The sequence below is a fragment of the Carcharodon carcharias genome, chromosome 9 (assembly GCF_017639515.1).
Source record: "Carcharodon carcharias isolate sCarCar2 chromosome 9, sCarCar2.pri, whole genome shotgun sequence".
In the NCBI taxonomy this organism is placed as follows: Eukaryota; Metazoa; Chordata; class Chondrichthyes; order Lamniformes; family Lamnidae; genus Carcharodon; species Carcharodon carcharias.
This window is the reverse complement of record NC_054475.1, coordinates 13,500,819-13,509,433: the sequence shown is the minus strand read 5'-3', so window position 1 is coordinate 13,509,433 and position 8,615 is coordinate 13,500,819. Positions and strand designations below refer to the sequence as shown.

The 8,615-nt window shown below is 43.5% G+C and overlaps 1 protein-coding gene across 1 annotated transcript; it reads left to right on the top strand.

Annotated features, from left to right (window-relative positions):
* Positions 1-404: 404 nt before the first annotated feature.
* Positions 405-7,788, top strand: LOC121282371 (D(2) dopamine receptor-like). Its single transcript, XM_041196090.1, has 3 exons — positions 405-1,473; positions 4,334-4,477; positions 7,238-7,788. Exons 1-3 carry the CDS (start codon positions 405-407, stop codon positions 7,786-7,788), a joined length of 1,764 nt encoding a protein of 587 aa, XP_041052024.1.
* Positions 7,789-8,615: the final 827 nt, after the last annotated feature.

Genomic DNA, 8,615 nt, shown 5'->3' with positions numbered 1-8,615 from the left:
ATGGCGCAAAAAAAAAACACTTTGCGAAAATATAACGTTGCGATTTAGCTCCGTCAACACCAGAAATGTTCAATTCGCCTCCCACTTGCTGCCGGTGTATTGCACCAGAAGGAGTTAATGCGCGTGTTGTCAATTGAAGAAGGCACAGCGCTTAGGTGCGATAGGAGAGAAACGAATCAGGTTAACCGCGAACCTCCGAAGATGCAGATAATAGACGATGATGACAGAGAGCCGCCGTCTCCCAGTAAGAGGGAGAAACTGCAAAGATAAGGGAAGGTGGCGATGGTCGATTTGCTTCGTTCCAGTTATTAAGAGAAGTGTAAAGGGATGAAGACATTCAGACACTGAAGCCAACTCATTTTAGGCTCTTGAGGAAGTTTTTGGTGTTTGTGGAAGAGGGAGAGATGGGGGGTTCCCTTGCTTTCGGATCTAACGCCACCAGCCCTGGAGTTTATATTCCACTCCATGCCGTTTCCATAGCAGTGAGTAATTTGATGCTGAGTTGCACTTTGGTTATCGGGGTGTTGGGGAATGGGCTTGTCTGTGGGGTGGTTTATACCAATAAGTATCTGCAGACTCCAAACAACACGCTTCTAGTCAACCTAGCGGTCAGTGATCTCCTGAAGTGCGCTCTGGACATCCCTTCGTTCTTGCTGACCAGCACCTGGGGCAATAGCCATACTGACCTAGGGGAAACCCTGTGCCTCTTGCAACCTTTCACTTACTCCCTGAGCAGCTGTGTCCAGTTGGTCACTCTGGCGGCCATCAGTGCTGAACGTTACCAAGCCATCGCCAATCCGTTCCAAACAACCAAGAGGAAGATAAGGGTCAAGGTATGGATCACACTCATTTGGTCGATGGGTTTTATTTTATCTTCTTTCTCCATCAGCCTGGCTAAGGACACTCCTGTGTATTTGAGGTGCAGACATCGACTTGTAGACGCCCAAAGTTACTTTGACCCTTTCGCTTCCTATATCCTGATGCCTGTTTGGATTGTCAGCTTGTCTCTGATAGTTGTCCACTACTTCAGAATTTTTGCATTGGTCAGACAGCACAGCAACAGGATCTTTGACAATGGGATCATGCCCACTACATCACAACAGCACACGCTACAGCTGCCAGGGTCAGCCTGGCACAGTTTTCAACAAACATCACCTGCCAGGGTGCCAAGTACAGGGCGGATCCATCATTCGCACATTGAGCCTAATCCCATTGCTCAATTGAAGAGTGAAGCTTGTCCAGTTCAGCACCAAGTTTCTTCAATGAATGATTGTGCATCGTTTCACCCTGAGAATGGACCACCCGATACCCCTAACATAGTGGGAGCCGTGTGCCTTATAACCAGTCAGTCCAGAGAGTGCGTCAAGAAGAGGATGGAGGCTAAACTAGCCAAACGCTTTGGTTATATCATCTTGACCTTCCTGGTGTTCTGGGTGCCACTGGTTATCGTTTTAATGTTGAACATGAAAGGTGATTTTTTTAAGGTAAGTGGACTTACAGGCTATGGGACAACAACAGGCGATTGAAAGAGAAATCCAATTAGTCCCAAAGAGCCAGCGCAAGCATATTTGCTTCCTTCTGTGTCGTATGATTCTGGGAAGTGTCCAGCCTAAGAAGAGACTGATTATCTACGTACCCATGTGTACACAAACACAATGGGACCCAACTGCTGAGTAACATGGCTGTGCAGCCTTAACAAGGCACAGGCGCTGTATCCAGCTGTGAAGTGTACATATCTCTCCATTTTTTCCAGTCCTTAGCTGAAGGCACTGGCTCTCATGGTGGGGCAGTTGTCCAAGGATCATTCATCCTCCAGGTTATCACATGAGTGGTCAGTCATCACTTTTGAGCCTGAACCACGAAAACTGAGAAGTTAATTAACCTTGGGTGGTGGGGAAGGTGGCTTCATAACCCAGCCCAAGCTCGTCTTCATGTAAACGGTTGTTCCTGGAGGGGTCATTAAAACAAAATTCTGGTAACACTTTACAAATCAGGTGGCATCTGTGGAGAGAGAAACAGAGTTAACTTTTCAGGTTGATGATCTTTCATCAGAACCGGGAAAAGGTGATCAAAACCATTCCAGGAGACCATAAAAGCCAGATGTTACCTATAAAGGCAATTTTCTTCAATAATTTGCCTGAGTCAGCAACCTGTCCAGTTCCTATTTGTTGGTCCATCTTCTTGACACATCTTAGCTCCTGAATAAGTTGTCTCCCTTATGGCTGTGGAGATAAAGTCCCATTTTCTGATCACCCCTGTGCTTGCTGACCTGCATTTCCTCCCAATCTGCAATGTCTCCATTCTAAAATCCTCCTCCTTGTTTCTGTGGCCTCACTCCTTCCTATCTCTGTAACCTCCTCTAGCTCTAGAAACCTCCAAGGTTTCTGGGTTCCCAATTCTGGCCTCTTGTGCATTTCCCTGATTTTAACCAGCCCACGAATGGTTTCTTCAGTTTCCTGGGCCCCAATCTTTGAAAGTCCTTCCCTAAACCTCTCCATCTCGCTTTCTCTCCTCCTTTAAGATGGTCCTTAAACCTACCTCTTTGACCAAGCATTTGGTCACTGTCCTAAATTCTCCTTGTTACGATCAGGTGAGAAGTGATAGAATAGCTCCCCTCTCTTTCCATCCCTCATCTGATCACAACAGCATTATTTTAAAAAAATTCACTTGTCAATTCAATGTGTGTTTAACTGTTTAAGTGCTGTGACTGTAGAAGACACACAGAGACAGGTTTCCTTGTAAGTTTTTAGAGAAAAGAGAATAGGATTTATTGTACTTAACACTCGATCTAAGTAAAAATAATAATAAATGCTCCAGCTTTCACTCACTCATGCACATACAAGTAAAATACAAAGTGTGAGGATAGGTTAAATAGTTTGAGTCCAAAAAAAGTCAATTGTTTACGGATCTGGTAGATTGGTGACTTGGTTAGCTTTGGACTGGTCTCGATGGGCTTTCTGAATTCTGCGTAAAGCTGATTTAAAGATGTTGATGAACAATTTCTATTTGTTCTCCTGGAGTCATTAGCTACTGAGTTGGTTTTTTACATGGTGCACATGGTGATTGGTTGCTGAAGTTGCAGGATTTATGGAGATAGTGCCCACTCATTGTCCTTCTTCTTCTGTGTCTCCTTTTCCTCTTCTGTTCTGGCTGGCCTGCAGGGAAACAGTTTCTTAATAGAAAGAGCGTTAGTTGTCTCATCACATGATCTCCTTTCACCAACCGACCAGTTACCCAAACATGGTCATAGAAAGTTGATTCCAGGTACATGGTTTAGACATGATTAAATTATGGCTGGAGGAGTTCCCTTCTCTGCCAGGGTCTGTTGTCCAAAATGATTGTGTCCAGTGGCTTGTTCCACACCCAGCTGAATACACAGGTGCAGCCTGGGGGTTTTGTGAATGGTTCAGGAGATTGTTCATTCACACTCCTCTAAGGTGATTGTCCCTGATGGCCTATCTCTGGATAGCCTGAATCTGTTTTAATGGTTTTGGAATTTTCAGGGTTAAGTTATGCAAATATTCGGCCATATTAGAAACTGCTGTTCAAGTCGCTTTTAAAAATGCTGCTGTTCAGTCTTTGAATTTTTCTGGTGGTTTCAGCCCAATATATAAAGTTATTTTCAATATAAAGCATGGTTTCATAATGCCCTTAGGTGGCTCAGTGTCAAATTTTGTTTGACAATGCTCCTGTCAAGGCTTTGGGATGTTTTAGTATGCTAAAGACACTGTAAATGCAAGTGTGCCCAGTGACAGCTTCCATCTTCTATGATCAGTGCCAGAAATTTAAATATCTGCCACTATGGGGCTTGAAATCTGGCAATGGGACTACGGTCTCTCGGCTTGCTAACTTCCCATTTTTGGGCTTCTGGGAAACCTTTTTTGGTGTAATATGAATGTCATGAATGTGACTTTAGAACACTGATGTTTAGCTGTTCCAGTGTTATTGGCAATCCAGTTATTTTGTGAAGGCTTGCTTCAGTTGCTACCCAATTCTCTGGGTTTCTTAATGGGCAGACTGGTTTAAAATTGGCTCCAATGCGTGAGTGTTGGAGGTAGCAATAGACTGAGAGCAAATACATTCTGATCTCATGAATTCTCTGGGAGCTGCTGACAGAATCTCAATTCCAAAACTACCGATGTAAGTAAGGAATACTGGTTAGAGTTCGTAACAATATTAAACCGCTTCAAGCTCTTTTTGTTTCTGTATATTTATTCAAAGTAAGGGAGGGTTGTTGACAAACAGGCAGTACATTGCAGAAGCCGGAACAAAAGGGATGCAGTAACAAGCCTTGATTCTAACTGTGTTCTCCCTGTCTCTTCCCTTCCTTCACAGGGGCCATTACTTCTGGAGTTTCAGACGCTCGGAGTTGCTTTAACCTGCATTCCTGCTGCTGTGAACCCTTTCATTTACACTATGCTGAATCAACAGGTTCACTCAGAAATCCAGCAAATTCTCACCAGATTACGTAGAAGCTGTGAGGGTCTGATCAATAGGCCATGAAGGTTCCACTCCTCCCCTTCAAAGGCAATGCCACCAATTTAAAGATTGTGCTCACAACTTAAAGAGAGCTCCCATATCATATTTTTCACACCCTATTGTATAGGCCACAACCCAATCTGAAAGCTCATGCCCCCATCTCATTGGACTCAACTATTATCTTAAAGGCTGCACCCCATTCTTATACCTCCAATTGATTTTTTGACTGACTTTGTAAATGATACTGAAATTTCCCTCATGAATCACTGAGTGTGGTGTGGCTGGGATCTGCCCCATTCAGTATGACGGTGGTCATACATATCGACAGTTTTTCCAGATGAAGCAGTGTTAAGTTGGACAGTTTGGTTTGTGAGTTGACCTTCTGGAAGTATCTGGTGCAAATCAAATACCAAAAGTCTTTTTACAAAAAATAAATTAATAAAAGCCCGTTTGTATGTTTCCTTTTGTTCTGATGGTATGGAAAAAATTGCTGGTTATTGAAAAGGATGTTTTGTTCTTAAAGAAATGTCATAATTTGAGGCCCAGCCCTGATCCCTCCTACTCCCGGACTGCCCCTTTGCTTTGTCTTGGTAAAAGTTGCCATTAATCCTGGTCCAATTTCTTACTGCTTTGAACTATAGCACCTTCTCCAAATGTGCCAATTTATCCTGGCAGACGCACAAATATCTGCAAGATAAGACAACAGCTTAAAAATTGGAAAGCATATTTAAATAGTCATTTGGTAGTACAGAACTTGAGTATTGCTGACAAAAAGAGACTTGTCAAAGCTTTTCATCTTGCGCACATCAGGACACTTTGCAAGAATATCAATATAAAGGGAAAACAACAATTTATACTGTATGTGAAGAGGGCGCTGATTGCTTGGCAAGTGGACTCTGATTGGTAGAGGTGTTGCCATTGAGAATGCACCAGTGATGGTGACTGATAGTGTATATATATGTATATACATAGACTATAAATTGTTGTTTTCCCCTTACATTGGTATTCTTGCGAAGTGTCCTGATGAATGCAAGAAGAAAAGCTTCGACATGTATGTCTCTTTTTACAGGAAAGCATATTTAGACAGTATATAATATATTTATAATGTGCATTTCAATAGCCTTTCACAACTTTGGGATGTCCAAAATTCCTTTACAGCCAACAAAGTTATTTTTTGCAGTGTAATCAACATTGAAATGGAGGAAATGTGACAGCCAATTTTCATGCAGCAAGGTCTCACAAACAGCAGTGAGATAGTGACTAGGCTTTCTGTTTAGTTGATGTTGGTTGAGGGGCAATTATTGGCCCCAGGATACTAGGGAGAAGTCCCCTGCTCTTCTTTGAAACACTGTCGTAGAATCTTTTACACCCACCTGAAAGGGCACATGGAGCCTTCGTTTAACATCTCATCCAAAAGACAGTGCAGCACTCCCTCAGCACTGTGCCGGGAGCATCAGCTGGGCAAATGTGGTCAAGTCACTGGAGTGAGACTTTTTTTTATTTATTCTTGGTATGTGGGCATTGCTGGCTAGTCCAGCATATATTGTCCATCCCTAATTGCCCTTGAGAAGGTGGTGGTGAGCTGCCTTCTTGAGGTGTGCAGTCCATGTGGTGTAGGTGCACCCTCAGTGCTGTTAGGAAGGGAGTTCCAGGACTTTGGCCCTGTGCCTTGAACCCATAACCTTAATACCCTGAGGTAAGAATGCTACCAATTGAGCCAGAACTGAAATGGAAGGGAACCTGAGAGAATGGAGGAAAATGCGAGTAAAGAAATTTTCCAGAAAGAAAATAAAAGAATTAAGACTGGACAATAACAAAGGAGAAATGAAGGGGAAATGTGAGGTGGGGTTGGTGAGGGATGAGACTTGGGGAAACGTGAGGTGGGATTGCTGAGCGGTGGGAGATGCTTGGTGTCCATCACAGAGGCTCCTAAATACATTGAGATTAATATTAAATTGCATGCAGCTTGACTTGCTGGGAAGTTTTATGAATCCATTCCTTGTACATGTTGCAATGTGAAGCTGAATTGATGTGATACCATCTGCTTAAGATGGTATCATACTAACCCTTCCAAGTTGGATTCTAGTGACTTAAATTATTCATACAGTTTGTGTTGATATTAAGCTGAAGCTGTGGTGTCAAAACAAGCAACAATCTAAATGGCCAGGCCATTTGGTGCCTTGAGCCTGCTCCACCATGTAATAAGGTCATGGTTCATCTGATTATGTCCTTAAGTCCACTTTCCTGCCTGAACCCCATAACCCTTTACTCCCTTGTAAATCAAAAAATTGTCTAACTTATGCTTAAGTATATTCAATGACCCAGCCTCCACTATTTTCTGGGGAAGAGAATCTAAAGATTAATGACCCTCTGAGAAAAGAAGTTCTTCCTCCTCTCCATCTTAAACGGGACACCCCCTATTTTTGAACTCTGCGCCCTTACTTCAGATTCCCCCATGAGAGGAAGCATTTTCTCAGCATCTACCCTGTCAAGCCCCCTCAGAATCTTATATGTTTCAATCAGGTCACCTCTCATTCTTCTAAACTCCAATGAGTCTAGGGCCAACTTGCCCAACCTTTCATCGTAAGACAACCCCTTCATCTCAGGAATTAGCCTAGTGAACCTTCTCTGAGCTGCCTCTAATGCAAGTACAAATCTGGCTATCTGAAAACTGGTAATGTCCGAAAACCAGATGTTTTTTCCAGGCTGTTATCACCTGACTTTCCCTCCTCACTGACATCTTTGGTCTAACTGTAAGGCTGGGGAATTCCCTGGAGATGCTCCCACTCGGCCATCAACACTTCATTGAAGTACAGCGGGAACCCCCGATTTGCATTCACAAACAGAGATTCTGCCAAGCCTCCCGGCAAAGTGGCGCTCACGGACCTGAAGCGGCTCCAAAGAATTTCCTGGCTTACCTTGCAGCATTGTCTCTATTCTCTCCGCACTGCCTTTTGTGACGCTTACTTGGAAAACGTACCCTCGACATTCTGCATACCTGCCCTGGCCCATTCCGAGCCGCCTGAACCAAAGCCCCGGCAAGAGCTGAAATCCGGGATGAACTCAGTCCCGAGGTTGCCGGTTTTGAGCTACCGGGCCGGGTTTCCCAGTCTCGCCTGCCAAGGGAATCGTCGTGAGCAGGACAGAAGATTTGATGGATCAGCAAATGGTCTGTCGACTTTGGGCAGTGGCTTCCAGCCCCATGACCCATGCACCAGAAATTCCCGCCCACTGTACCTGTATATATCTCCTGGAGACCAGGACTGTACCCATACTCTACCCCAGGTGCAGCCTACCAGTGCCCTGTAGAGTTGTAGCAAGACTTCCCTACATTTATACTCCACTCGCCTTGCAATAAAGGCCAAACTAACCACAAATCCCAAATAAAAACATGAATCCTGTATTTAATTTTCAGTATAATTTATGGTAGAAGAGCAGTATAAGATGATATGTAGGACGGAGCTGATTGTATGCAGCCTGATGGCTGTCTTGCTGTAGTCGATGATAGAATAATACTTGTTGAAAACGTTTCAGATTTGCCATTTAGGATGCAGATTAACACGGCATTTTAAATATGCAACTGTTTTGTGACAAAATTATTTTCTTCCTGAAGGAAAGTTCAGCTGTGATATGTCAGTGAATTGTACATTGATACAACCTCAGGAAGTCTGATGTAGCTGTCAATTTTAGAACCTGCAGAGCAACAGGGAGTCATTTGAATGACGATGTGAAAAATAACGGAATAAATTGGTGTCAATAAAAGATTCAGGTTTTTATTGTTCATAAAGTGGATTCTTTGCATGTGCCTCTCATTACCATCTGTGCTCCAATCTCAGCAATTGCAGAGGCACTGAGATTCTGAATATAAATAACATGGACGTCAGTGGCTCAAGAAGGTGGCTCACCACCACTTTCTGAAGGGCAGTAAGGGATGGGCAATAAAAACACTGGCTTAACCAGCGATGCCCACGTCCCATGAAAGGGAAAAAAAAAACCTTGCGTCATAATTCATGAGAATTCTCATCCGCTAAACCAAGGTAATCTGGGTCGTATTCCTTATGGTTACTCTTGGTCATGCTTAATTATTAATGGGACCTTCTACTGCCATTGGTAACCTGAGAGACTATAAGAAAGAC

Coding starts and splice junctions, on each gene's coding strand:
- LOC121282371 (XM_041196090.1), top strand. CDS start 405: ATGGGGGGTTCCCTTGCTTTCGGATCTAACGCCACCAGCCCTGGAGTT. Junction 1,474..4,333: donor AATGTTGAACATGAAAGGTG/ATTTTTTTAAGG, acceptor CCCTTCCTTCAC/AGGGGCCATTACTTCTGGAG. Junction 4,478..7,237: donor CACCAGATTACGTAGAAGCT/GTGAGGGTCTGA, acceptor TCTAACTGTAAG/GCTGGGGAATTCCCTGGAGA.